The sequence below is a fragment of the Pan troglodytes genome, chromosome 16 (genome assembly GCF_028858775.2).
Source record: "Pan troglodytes isolate AG18354 chromosome 16, NHGRI_mPanTro3-v2.0_pri, whole genome shotgun sequence".
Lineage (NCBI taxonomy): Eukaryota > Metazoa > Chordata > Mammalia > Primates > Hominidae > Pan > Pan troglodytes.
In genome coordinates, this window is record NC_072414.2 from 10624071 (window position 1) to 10637747 (window position 13677).

The window sequence follows — 13677 nt, forward strand, 5'->3', positions numbered from 1 at the left end:
CTCTGTAAAATAGACCAATCAGCAGGATATGGGTGGGGACAAATAAGGAATAAAAGCTGGCCACTCCGCCCCAGCCACCAGTGGCAACCTGCTCGGTCTGCTTCTATGCTGTGGAAATTTATTCTTTCGATCTTCACAATAAATCTTGCTGCGGCTCACTCCTTGGGTCTGTGCCACCTTTAAGAGTTGTAACACTCACCACGAAGGTTCAGAAGGTTTGTGGCTTCATTCTTGAAGTTAGTGAGACCACAAACCCACAAACCCACCGGAAGGAACCAACTCCGTACACAATTCTTAATTAAAATTTCAAACACGAGCGTACTACTTCCTCAACAAATGCTGACACCTAATTTAATACTGTTACCATTATATGATCTACCTATAATCCATGTACACATATACTATGAAGCATATGTAGAAACAAACACCAATGTATGTATGTATATGTATTTTTTTTCTTCTTTTTTTTTCTTCTAGAGATGATCTGGTTCTATCACATGGGCTGGAGTGCAGTGTTGCAGATCACCACTCACTGAAAACTTGAGTTTCTGGGCTCAAGCAATCCTCCTGCCTTAGCCTCCTAAGTAACTGGGACTACAGGCTGAGTCACTAAGCTTATGTACCTATCTGATCTCTCTCCATCTCTCACTCTCTCTCTCTTTCTGTCTCTGTCTTTGTCTCTCTCTCCCCCCACTTTCCCCTAAGTTTTTAAATTTTTTCACTTTGAAACATTAACCCACACTGCTCCTTAAAAGAATAAGTCAACCAAGGCTGGGCGCGGTGGCTCACGCCTGTAATCCCAGCACTTTGGGAGGCCGAGGTGGGTGGATCACGAGGTCAGGAGTTCAAGACCAGCCTGGCCCACGTAGTGAAACCCCATTATCTACTAAAAATACAAAAATTAGCCAGGCTTGGTGGCGGGTGCCTGTAATGGGAGGCTGAGGCAGGAGAATCACTTGAATCCGGGAGGCAGAGGTTACAGTGAGCCGAGATTGTGCCATTGCACTCCAGCCTGGGTGGCAGAGTGAGACTCCATCTCAAAAAAAAAAAAAAAAAAGTCAACCTGGCCAAAAAAAAACCACAATGTGTGTGTATAATCAGATGTATATCACTGATTATTCAAGGAATAAAAAACTATAGAACTAGCTGAATATCATTCCTAAATTTGTCACAAGGAGTTTTATAATTTTGGAATTATTCCCTGCCACCCCTTAACATTTTTATAGTAGCAACATTCTTCTATAATTACATAGATTTTTAAAAGTCAAATTACAAATAAAAAGATGAGGAATTTATAACTTTGGGAACAGTTTGTTATATTGTCAGGCTTATGTTGTAGAATGCAACAAATACAAGTTTATGCTATATTTTTGTAGGATGAAATCAGAACATCAACACTGGAAAAACAAACTGATTGGACAATAACATCAAGGTTGAAGAGAGTTCCACTGGAGAAAAGGGAGCATAATGCATACAGGAGGGATGACAAAGTTTCTCCGCTTAACCAAAATTTACTCAGGCTTCTCCTCCACCCATCTGTGGACCTCATTATAAAATCTAGTTTTAACAAGGAAGTCTGTTTATCAAGAACTCTCTTCTTGGCCGGGCAAGGTGGCTCACCCCTGTAATCCCAGCACCCTGGGTGGCCGAAGCGGGCAGATCACGATGTCAGGAGTTCGAGACCCGCCTGACCAACATGGTGAAACCCTATCTCTACTAAAAATACAAAAATTAGCCAGGTATGGTGGTGCACGCCTGTAATCCCAGCTACTCAGGAGGCTGAGGCAGGAGAATCACTTGAACCCAGGAGGCGGAGGTTACAGTGAGCCGAGATCACGCCACTACACTCCAGCCTGGGTGACAGAGCGAGACTCTGTCTCAAAAATAAATAAATAAATAAATTAATTAATTAATAAATATAAAAAAGAACCCTCTTCTCCTTGATATCTGATCACCCTTGATATCTGATCAGGTTCATCTTCCACCATCTTCCAAGTGATACATGACCACTCTGGCCCATCTTTAACAACAATCTTGTTAGTTGTCAGTTTAGCCAGAATCCCCCTTATCCCTGATGTTTCCTTTTAGTAATTTTGCATTCCTTCACCCCCCACACCCCAACCCTGCTTCTTGGTTATAACGTCCCTTTTTCCCATGATCTATTTGGAGTTCAGAGCAATCTCTCTATTCCATTGCAAAATCCCATTGCATTGGTCCCTGTATCTATCACAATGGTCCTGAATAAAGTCTTCTTTACCATGCTTTAATAAGTATCACTGAATATATAATTTTTTCAGTTATTCATTTTTGGTCCCCTGGAACTCTCACCCAGGACCTCAGTGTGCACCTTTGAAACCTTGTCTTTATTCCTAATAAGTTGATTGGGGATCCACTGGTGAATTAGACTCTGGAGCCATTGATTGCTCTGGACAAGTGTCCACTGAAGCTTGTAAGGATAGGTTTTAATTTTTTTTATTTATTTTTATTTTTATTTTTTTGTGCGTGGAGAGGATCTCACTATCCTGCTATGTTGCCCAGACTGGTCTCAAACCCTGGGCTCAAGTGATCGATCCCCTTGCCTCAGCCTCCCAAAATGCTGGGATTACAGGCATAAGCCACCACACCTGGCCTTGATTCTTAAGAATTCAGAGTATAGTCTGAAGCTGGATTAGACTCCCAGGCATCTTTTGAAAGGGACTTCCTGGAATGGAAGGTCTTTTTCCTGGCTCTTTGTAGGGTGAAAATTATTTCCTGACCGTTGGGCTGCACATCTGTTCTTCCTGGCTCTTGTGGGAGGCCAGAATATGCCACCCTAAAATTGGAAGCATTGTTGAGCTGAAGACAATTAAGAAGAAGCAGATGCAGGGAAGTTTTTTGTTCTTCCTTTACTGGCCGAAAAGCAAGATATAGAGTTGCGAAGACAAAAGGTACCCTCTCCCTCCCCACTCTCCACACTCACACTTTTACCAGGGAGAACAAAGGCTAACCAGTGAAGAAAACTTTAGACCCTGGTCAGCCTGGAAATGATACCAAAGGAATTTATAGCAACATGCTTATTAACTGAATTTATCTGCAATTTATTTGCCTTTCCATAAGTTGTCACCCCTATGGACACAATCTCCCCTTTTTTTATCTTTTCACTTCTCTAAAAATGTACGGTTCTCTGCTGAAGATGCTATATATGCTGGAATTCAAAGCACTTCTTTGATAACTATTCATTCTCTGGGTATTTTCCATGTGTAGATGAAATACGCACATTAATAAACTTGTTTGCTTTTCTCTTGTTAATCTTTATTTTGTTAAAGGGGTCTGTTTGGACTAAAAATAACCTGAGTGTTATTTTTCCCCATACTCTTTTTCTTTGTTTTTTTTTTTTTTTTTTTTTTTTTTTTTGAGACGGAGTCTCACTATGTCACCCAGGCTGAAGTGCAGTGGCGTGATCTTGGCTCACTGTAGCCTCTGCCTCCCACCAGGTTTAAGCGATTCTCCAGCCTTAGCCTGTCAAGTAGCTGGGATTACAGGCATGTGCCACCACGCCTGGCTAATTTTTGTATTTTTAGTAGAGGTGGTCTTTCACCATGTTGGCCAGGCTGGTCTCAAACTCCTGACCTCAAGTGATCTGCCCACCTTGTCGTCCCAAAGTGCTGAGATTACAGGCATGAGCCACTATGCCCAGCCCTTATACTCTTTCTTGAGTGGGCATGATTCCTTAACTCCCTGAGATAGAATATTTTTCCTCCTGGCTCTGTTTTCCTGAGTATCTTAGTCCATTGTACTGCTATTAGCAATACCTGATATTGGCCACGCACAGTGGCTCACGTCTGTAATCCCAGCACTTTGGGAGGCAGATGGGGCCAGATCACCTAAGGTCAGGGGTTCAAGATCAGACTGGCAAACATGGTGAAACCCTGTCTCTACTAAAAATACAAAAGTTAGCCAGGTGTGGTAGTGCATGCCTGTAATCCCAGCTACTCAGGAGGCTGAGGCAGGAGAATCACTTGAACCCAGGAGGCAGAGGTTGCAGTGAGCTGAGATCACACCACTGTACTCCAGCCTGGGCAACAAAGCGAGACTCTGTCTCAAAAAAAAAATAAATAAATACCTGATAATGAGTAACTTATAAAGAACATAAATTTATTTGTCATGTTTCTGGAGGATGAGAGGTCCAAGATCAAAGCAGCAGAAGGAGGTCTAAACGGGGCTGCTGTCTGTTTCCAAGATGATGTCTTGTTGCTGCATCCTGTGGAGGAGCCATGACTATGTCCTCACATGGTGAATGGGGCAGAAGGGCAAGAAAGTACTCCCTTTAAATTAATACACTTTTATAGAGATGTTAATCTCATGCATTAGAGCAGAGCCCTCATGGCTTAGTCACCACGCAATTGCCAAACCTCTTAATACTGTTGCATTGGGCATTAAATTTCCACATGAATTTTAGAAGGGACACCATTATTCAAACCATAGCACTCCACCCTTGCCATGACATGAGAATTCATGTCGTTCTCACCCACAAGAATATGTCCATTCCATCTTAGTAACTCCAAAATGTCTTAACTCATTCCAGCATCAACTTTCAAGTGTAAGTCGAAAGTCGCATGTAAATATCATCTAAATCAGATATAGGTGATGCTCAAGGTACAATTAATCCCGAGACAATGGCTCTCCAGCTGTGAACCTGTGAAGTCAAACAGATTATGTGTTTCCAAAATACAATGGTTGGACAGGCACAGGATAAACATTCCCTTTATAAAAGTCACAAATAAGCCAGGCATGGTGCCTGCAGTCTTAGCTATTCAGGAGGCTGAGACAGGAGGATCTCTTGAGCCCAGGAATTTGAGACCAGCCTGGGTGACACAGCTCGACCCCATGGCAAAAACAAAAGGTTGGTGGAGGAAATAGGCAAGAAGATAGGGGTAACATGTCCCACATAACTTCAAAACCCAACAAGGGCAACAAAATTCAATCTTGAGGTGTGAGAGTCAGCTTTTTTGATTCTACCTCTCACCTTACAGAGACACTGGGGTAGTGCTTAGGTTCCCAAGCCCCCAGGGGACCCTGCTGCCATGACTGCTGGAGTCAGCCCATGCCACAGTTCTACAGGTTGTAGTCAGGTGTCTATGTCTATCACAGGTTGGAATACGCACTACCAGATCTACAGGTCTGGGTCTAGGAACTCAGGGGTGGCCCTGCCCCTGTGGCTCCACTGAGTATTGCCCTACTGAGGGCACTCTGTGGTGGCCGCAACCCAATAGTTCTGCTGGACATTGCCCTAGTGGGAACTTTCTATGGCAGCCCTGCCCCTACAGCAGTTCTCTGATTGGGCCCTGAGGCATTCTTCAAGGCTTCCTTGGAAATTAGGTGGAGAAAGCCATGCCTTCACAGCTGTGGATTTAGCATGCCTGCAGTTAGCACCACATGCATGCTGCCCCATGTTTTACTACTTGTGTTTTCTGGAGGAGTGATCTGAGCTGTACCTGGGCCCACCTGAACCACAGATGGGGAAGCTTTGCTTGACTTCAGGGAGCAGATACGTGAGGCAGCATAGTCAGTGAGCCCCAAGTTCCCACAGGCATCTTGGGTTGCACTGGAATCCTGGGCTCCTTCCTTAAAATTGTTATTCCCTCAAGGACCTGGCACTTTGGGCCTGTGATGGTTGTAGCATTCTCAGTGTTCTCTGAAATGTCTTCAGGGTCATTCTCCCATTGTCTTAATGAATAGCATCTGACATTCTAGTCATACTAATCTCCTTATCAAATGGTCAGTTGGCCACACAGTTGGTTTTGTCTCCTGAACTTATTTAAAAAATTCTTTACAAGGCCAGGCTGTTAATTTTCCAAATCTTTATGTTCAACTTCCCTTTAAAAATAATTTTCTTTGGCGCTTTCCAGCAGTGACGACCTACCCACAAGAACATGCTTCTTGCAAAGGATCTCCTTCATCCCTCTCCAGAAGAGGAGAAGAGGAAACACAAGAAGAAACACCTGGTGCAGAGCCCCAATTCCTACTTCATGGATATGAAATGCCCAGGATGCTATAAAATCACCATGGTCTTTAGCCATGCGCCAACGGTAGTTTTGGGTGTTGACTGCTGCACTTTCCTCTGCCAGCCTACAGGAGGAAAAGCAAGGCTTATGGAAGGATGGTCCTTCAGGAGAAAGCAGCACTAAAAGCACCCTGAATCAAGATGAGTGGGAAACCATCTCAATAAACACATTTTGGATAAAATAATGATAATAATAGTCTTTGGCCAGGTGAGGTGCCTCACGCCTGTAGTCCCAGCACTTTGGGAGGCTGAGGTGGGTGGAACACGAAGTCAGGAGTTCGAGACCAGGCTGGCCAATATGATGAAACCCCATCTCTACTAAAAATACAAAAATTAGCCGGGTGTGGTGGCGGGCACCTGTAATCCCAGCTGCTCAGGAGGCTGAGTCAGGAAGAATCACTTGAGCCCGGGAGGAGGCGGAGGTTGCAGTGAGCCGAGATCGCACCATTGCACTCCTGCCTGGGCGACAGAGCAAGACTCCATCTCAATGATAATAATAATAATAATTACCATTTTTTTTTGAGATGGGATCTCACTCTGTTGCCCAGACTGTGGTACGATCATAGCTCACTGCCGCCTCGACCTCCTGTGCTGAAGCAACCCTCCTACCTCAGCCTGCAGAGTAGCTGGGACTACAGGTGTGTGCCACCATGCCCAGCTAATCTGCTTCCCTTTTGATTAGAAGTCCTATCTTTAACTCGATTTTCTCTTCTCACAGTTTACTATAAGCAGTTAAGAGAAGCTATGCAGTACCCTGAAAACTTGGCTTAGAGATTTCTTCTGCCAAATGACCTAGTTCATTGCTCTTACATTCTACCCTCCAAAAAACTATTAAGACACAGAAATACTTCCACCAAGTTTGTGGCAGGGCAGGCTCCCATTAGCAACCAGAACAGTCAGTTTCCACTGACCCTCTATTATAATTCTAATGAATGTATAGGTTAAACATTAAAGAACTGGAGAAACAGGTGACTGAGCATGAGGGCTGGAATATTAAAATAAACCCATTAAAATGGGCTTTCTTAGCCTAAAGTCTGGTTGAATAATAAAAGCATTTTACACAGATACCTTGTTCCAGGTACCCACTGAAGATTAAAAAGCTTTCCCCTTCTCCCTGCCCCAGCGCCGCTGTGCCTGCTGGTCTCTGTTGAGCTGTGGACGCAGGTCTCTGTTCTGCAGGATGGGGTTTGTTAAAGTTGTTAAGAATAAGGCCTACTTTAAGAGATACCAAGTGAAATTTAGAAGACGATGATGAGAGGGTAAAACTGATTACTATACTCGGAAATGCTTGGTGATACAGGATAAAAATAAATACAACACAGCCAAATACAGGATGATAGTTCGTGTAACAAACAGAGATATCATTTGTCAGATTGCTTATGCCCGTATAGAGGGGGATATGATAGTCTGCACAGCATATGCACATGAACTGCCAAAATATGGTGTGAAGGTTGGCCCGACAAATTATGCTGCAGCATATTGTACTGGCCTGCTGCTGGCCCGCAGGCTTCTCAGTAGGTTTGGCATGGACAAGATCTATGAAGGCCAAGTGGAGGTGACTGGCGATGAATACATTGTGGAAAGCATTGATGGTCAGCCAAGTGCCTTTACCTGCTATTTGGATGCAGGCCTTGCCAGAACTACCACTGGCAATAAAGTTTTTGGTGCCCTGAAGGGAGCTGTGGATGGAGGCTTGTCTATCCCTCACAGCACCAAACGATTCCCCGGTTATGGTTCTGAAAGCAAGGAAGTTAATGCAGAAGTACACCAGAAGCACATCATGGGCGAGAATGTTGCCGATTACATGTGCTACTTAATGGAAGAAGATGAAAATGCTTACCAGAAACAGTTCTCTCAATACATAAAGAACAGGGTAACTCCAGACATGATGGAGGAAATGTATAAGGAAGCTCATGCTGCTATACGAGAGAATCCAGTCTATGAAAATAAGCCCAAGAAAGAAGTTAAAAAGAAGAGGTGGAACCATCCCAAAATGTCCCTTGCTCAGAAGAAGGATTGGGTAGCTCAAAAGAATGCAAGCTTCCTCAGAGCTCAGAAGCAGGCTGCTGAGAGCTAAACCAAACAATTTTCTATGATGATTTTTCAGATACAGACAATAAACTTATGGACAGCAAAAAAAAAAAAAAAGATTAAAAAGCTTTCCAAGACTCTAGAGAAAGATTTCCAGACCCTAGGTCCTAGTTAAAGTTTAGATATAGATTGAAGGAAACACTCCTGCTTGGAGGTGCAATTCCACTCCTAGCATGGGAGCTTAAAATGTATATAAGCACTAGAAAAAAACTTGTAACTTTGAGTTGGTATGGTGAGTTACTCCGGCCTTCTCCCTGTAACCAGCTGCAGAAATAAACTCCCTTCTTTCCCAGACCTTGTTCTTTCCAGGAACAAATCCTCTGCCACTTTGTAACAAGGATGGCTTTTCCTCCAGTTTCCAATAAGATATCCCTCATTTCCATCTAAGACTTCATCAGAATGTCCTTTACTGTCCATATTTTTTCTAACATTCTGTTCACAACCACCTAGATAATCTCAAAGACGGAGGCTTTCTCTATGGCTTTTCATCTTCTAAAGCCTCGTCAGAATCGCCTTAATGCATGGCAAACTAGCCTTCTTCTAGCATGCACTTCCAAACTCTTCCAGCCTCTACCCATTACTCAGTTCCAAAGCAGCCTCTACATTTTTAGGTATTTGTTATTGCAACACTGCCACTTCTCAGTACCAATTTCTATCTTAGTCAGTTGTGCCGCTAAGCATAATAACTGAGCCTAGGATATCTATAAAGAACAGAAATTTGTTTCTCACAGTTCTGGAGTCAGGAAGTCCAATTACGCCATCAAGTCACTGGCATAATTTGTGTCTAGTAAGGGCTGCTCTGTGCTTTCTTTCTTTCTTATTCTTTTTTTTTTTTTTTTTTTTTTTTTTTTTTGAGATGGAGTCTAGCTCTGTTGCCCAGGCTGGAGGGCAGTGGTGCAATCTTGGCTCACCACAACCTCCACCTCCCGGGTTCAACTGATTCTCCTGCCTCAGCCCCCCGAGTAGCTGGCATTACAGGTGCCCACCACCATGCCCAGCTAATTTTTGTATTTTTAGTAGAGATAGGGTTTCACTGTGTTGGACAGGCTGGTGTCGAATTCCTGACCTCATGATCTGCCTACCTTGGCCTCCCAAAGTGCTGGGATTACAAGTGTGAGCCACCGCACCTGGCTTACTCTGTGCTTTCAAGGCAGTGTCTTGGCCAGGTGTGGTGGCTTATGCCTATAGTGCCAGCATTTTGGGAGGCCGAGGTGGGAGGATCACTTGAGCCCAGGAGTTTAAGACCAGCCTGGGCAACATACTATTTCACTGAAGATTACATTTCAACATGATTTTTTCTTTTTTTTGAGATGGAGTCTCGCTCTGTCACCCAGGCTGGAGTGCAGTGGCGCAATCTCGGCTCACTGCAAGCTCTGCTTCCTGGGTTCATGCCATTCTCCTGCCTCAGCCTTCCAAGTAGCTGGGACTACAGGCGCCCGCCACCACACCCGGCTAATTTTTCTATATTTTTAGTAGAGACGGGGTTTCACCATGTTAGTCAGGATGGTCTCGATCTCCTGACCTTGTGATCCACCTGCCTCGGCCTCCCAAAGTGCTGGGATTACAGGCATAAGCCACCATGCCCGGCCTCAACACGAATTTTTGAGAGGGCACCATCATTAGAACCATAGCAGTGGGGATTATTCCCTGGATACTTGGCCTGGAAGTCCTTCCTCCATAGGTATTATTCCCTGACTTCCTGGGCTGCGATCTCTTATTCCCAGCTCTATTTAAGACCGATCCATTCTCTATATTGGATTCTGCTTCTCCCTTGGGATGTTCTCTGTCATCTGAATCCCCTCTTCTCAAATCCCTGCTTACGATATGCTTTGCCGACTCTGTCCACCTCTTTTTGGCATTATTTTACCCTTCAGTTCTCTTGCCTCCTTTGATATTTCCCCCTTCAAGCCCCTACCTGCTTCATCCTCCCTCCCTCTGCCCTCCCCTGCCAGCCTTTTATCTCCTCCAGTCCCACAATCACTTGAACTTTAGGGCCCTCTTCTCCTAAGGGACAGAAGATCCTGCAAAATCAACTACCTGAGTCAGAAAAGAAAAAAACCTAATTAGAAATAGACTGGATGACAACTTCTAGATGTCTGCTCAGCCATTCACCTAAAATTTCGTTAATAGCCTCCGTAAGAATGACCTCTGATAATAGGCACTTACACCCCCTTGAGTCTCTGTAAATAATGCCCCCAAATATGGCACTTCAGAAATTGAGATAATAGATGCAGGAAGCACACTCTTTGACCTCTTCCCCCTGAAGTGGGTCATAAAAGAATTCTCTGACCTACCTCCCCTGAAAGTAGGTCATAAATTCCTCACTCAGGAGCGGTCCTTTTCTATACGCAGAGACCAAGAAGAATCTGAACAGATCTGGCTAAGTTCTCCTCAGATTATTGCCACTAGGTCATACCCATTTGTTTTCCAATCACACATTTGCATAGCTCTCTGTAAAAATAGATTTTTCCAGCCATGTACGGTGGCTCATGTCTGTAATCCCAGCACTTTGGGAGGTCAAGGTGGGTGAATCAGTTGAGCTCGGGAGTTCAAGACCAGCCTGGGCAACAAGGCAAAACCCCACCTCTACAAAAACAAAACAAAACAAAACAAAAATTAGCCGGGTGCGGTGGCACCCACCTGTAGTCCCAGCTACTCGGGAGGCTGAGGTGGAGTATGGCTTGAGCCCATGGAGGTGGAGGTTGAAGTGACCTGAGATCGTGTCACTGAACTCCAGCCAGGGTGACAAAGCCAGACCTTGTCTCAATTAAAAACAAAAACGAAAACAAAAAAACCCAGGATTCTCCCTGGTTCTTTTGATCTTCATTTCTAAAAGCTCCCATGTCACATAATACTTTTAGTAACTACATTTGATATTATTTTTCTTATTAATATGTCTTTTGTTATAGGAGTCTCACTCGTTAACCTTGTAACGGGTGATGAAAATATATTACTTTTTTGTTCCTACAGTTTCAAATAAATCACCTTTGTGTCTGTTGCTGGGTGGGCCCCTCAGGAAGTTCACCAGAACACTGGATGTCATCACCAAAGACATACAAGCTGTAAACTAGGAAAACTCATTAGACTGTCACTGCCTTCCTAACTTCACCATCTAAAGATAAGCTCAAGTCTAAACAATCTTGACTGGCTGATCTCTGGACTCAGAAGCTGAGTTTACAGTTTATTCCAAATATTAATCTTTGTTTTTCTTTTATTTTCACTAAACTAAGCTCCTCTCATTAAAAGCCTGGCAGCTACGACCACCTAGCAGTTATGTTCTACCAAGTCCCAACAAATGTTACAGCTGATTCTTAATGAACAAAACACAACTCATCGACAACAAAAAAAATTGACTAACATTATTAAAATGAAATAATGTGTCTTTTTTTTTTTTTTTTTTTTTTGAGATGGAGTCTCACTCTGTCACCCAGGCTCGAGTGCAGTGGCTTGATCTCGGCTCACTGCCACCTCCGCCTCCCGGGTTCAAGCGACTCTCCTGCCTCAGCCTCCTGAGCTGCTAAGACTACAGGCGCATGCCACCATGCCCAGTTAATTTTTGTATATTTAGTAGAGACAGGGTTTCACCATATTGGCCAGGCTGGTCTCGAACTGCTGACCTCATAATCCCCCCACCTCGGCCTCCCAAAGTGCTGGGATTACAGGTCTAAGCCACCGCACCCGGTCCTCCCTGTTATTTTTTAACATCTATCTTAAAATCGGATGGGATTTCTGAGCCAGTCAAGGAAGAGTTCTTGAGCTAATTTGGTGGATTTAATTTTTAATTTTTTTTTTTTTTTTTTTTTGAGACGGAGTCTTGCTCTCTCACCCAGCCTGGAGTGCAGTGGCAGGATCTCAGTTTACTGCAACCTCTGAATTCTGGGTTCAAGCGATTCTCCTGCCTCAGCCTCCCAAGTAGCTAGGATTACAGGCACATGCCACCAGGCCCAGCTAATTTTTTTTTTTTTTTTTGAGCCGGAGTCGCCCTGTCGCCCAGGCTGGAGTGCAGTGGCGCGATCTCGGCTCACTGCAAGCTCCACTTCTCGGGTTCACGCCTTTCTCCTGCCTCAGCCTCAAGAGTAGCTGATGCCCAGCTAATTTTTGTATTTTTAGTAGAGACAAGGTTTCACCATGTTGGCAAGGCTAGTCTTGAACTCCTGATCTCAAGTGATCCTCCCAAAATGTTGGGAATACAGAAGTGAGCCACTGTGCCCAGCCAGGATTTTCTTTCTTTCTTTTCTTTTCTTTTTCTTTTCCCAAGAGGGAGTCTTGCTGTGTTGCCCAGGCTGGAGTGCAGTGGCCCGATCTTGGCTCACTGCAAGCTCTGCCTCCCGGGTTCATGAGATTCTCCTGCTTCAGCCTCCTGAGTAGCTGGGATTACAGGCGCGCGGCAATTACAGGCGCGCGGCAGCATGCCTAGCTAATTTTTGTACTTTTAGTAGAGACGGGGTTTCACCATGTTGGCCAGGCCGGTCTTGAGCTCCTAACCTCAGGTGATCCACCCGCCTCAGCCTTCCAAAGTGCTAGGATTACAGGCATTAGCCACTGTGGCCGGCCTGAACAGATTTTCTAATAAAATATGAACTATGCATGTGTGCCATTAAAACATACTCCTGTACATCCATGTTTGTAATTGAAATCAGCCTAATAGGGTTCTCATCAACTGTTAACTGTAGTATATGGTATTAAAAGTGGTTACGGGGCCAGGCTTCCCTGCATTTTTACTGTGCATTATCCTGAATTGTGTTCCCTCACACACTGCAGCAAAACATAGCATTGTTTCAGTTTTGGAATATATTTAAAAAAATATTCCTGCTGAAATGAACTTAGTCGTTTCTATGTTTCTACCCATCTTTTTCCTTTTTCTTGCTCTGATCTTTTTTTTTTTTTTTTTTTTTTTTTTTTTTGAGACAAGACTTTGCTTTGTAGCCCAGGCTGGAATGCAGTGCCCAGACCTCAGCTCTGCTCACTGCAACTGCCACCTCCTGGGCTCAGGTGATCTTCCCACCTCAGCCTCCCAAATACCTGGGACCACAGGCGTGCACCACCACACACAGCAATTTTTTTTGTATGTTTTTGTAGAGATGGGGCTTATCCACATTGCCCAAGCTGGTCTCCAACTCCTGGACTCAAGTGATCCACCCTTCTCTGCCTCCAAAGTGATGGGATTACAAGTGTGAGCCACCGCGCTTGGCCCTGACCTTTCTTCTTCCAGCTTTCTGGGACTATCTCTCCCATTAAAACTCAGTAATATCCCTAGCAGCTGCTTATACCAACATTCTGTAAGCTTTTTCATGGCCTCTTATTTTCTTGATACCAGATGGTTCCACAATCCTGAATCCTATAAACCAAATGAAGTTTCCATTGGAAAGCATGAATGCAACCTGTGCTGAAACATTCAAGGACTGATTTGGGATCCTGCATAGAGTGGTGTGAGTGGATGAAGAGAATGATGCAAGTTTTTGACCGTTTTCCTTGCAACCATTTCCTTTGGCCCTTAGGATGTTTTGTTTTTGTTTTTGTTTTTTCTCTGCCAAACCCTCTAT

The 13677-nt window shown here is 44.2% G+C and overlaps 2 protein-coding genes across 2 annotated transcripts; both read left to right on the top strand.

The window, feature by feature from the left end:
* The first annotated feature begins 5906 nt into the window (after positions 1–5906).
* On the top strand, positions 5907–6167 carry LOC107968552 (small ribosomal subunit protein eS27-like). Its single transcript, XM_054667294.1, has one exon. The coding sequence runs from the start codon at positions 5913–5915 to the stop codon at positions 6165–6167; it is 255 nt and encodes an 84-aa protein (XP_054523269.1). The 5' UTR covers positions 5907–5912.
* Positions 6168–7198: 1031 nt separating this feature from the next.
* On the top strand, positions 7199–8143 carry LOC467627 (large ribosomal subunit protein uL18-like). Its single transcript, XM_054667292.1, has one exon. The coding sequence runs from the start codon at positions 7377–7379 to the stop codon at positions 8118–8120; it is 744 nt and encodes a 247-aa protein (XP_054523267.2). The 5' UTR covers positions 7199–7376; the 3' UTR covers positions 8121–8143.
* The last annotated feature ends 5534 nt before the right edge of the window (positions 8144–13677 follow it).

Excerpts from the sequence above, each read along its gene's own strand:
- LOC107968552 (XM_054667294.1), top strand. The coding sequence starts at position 5,913 with ATGCTTCTTGCAAAGGATCTCCTTCATCCCTCTCCAGAAGAGGAGAAG.
- LOC467627 (XM_054667292.1), top strand. The coding sequence starts at position 7,377 with ATGATAGTTCGTGTAACAAACAGAGATATCATTTGTCAGATTGCTTAT.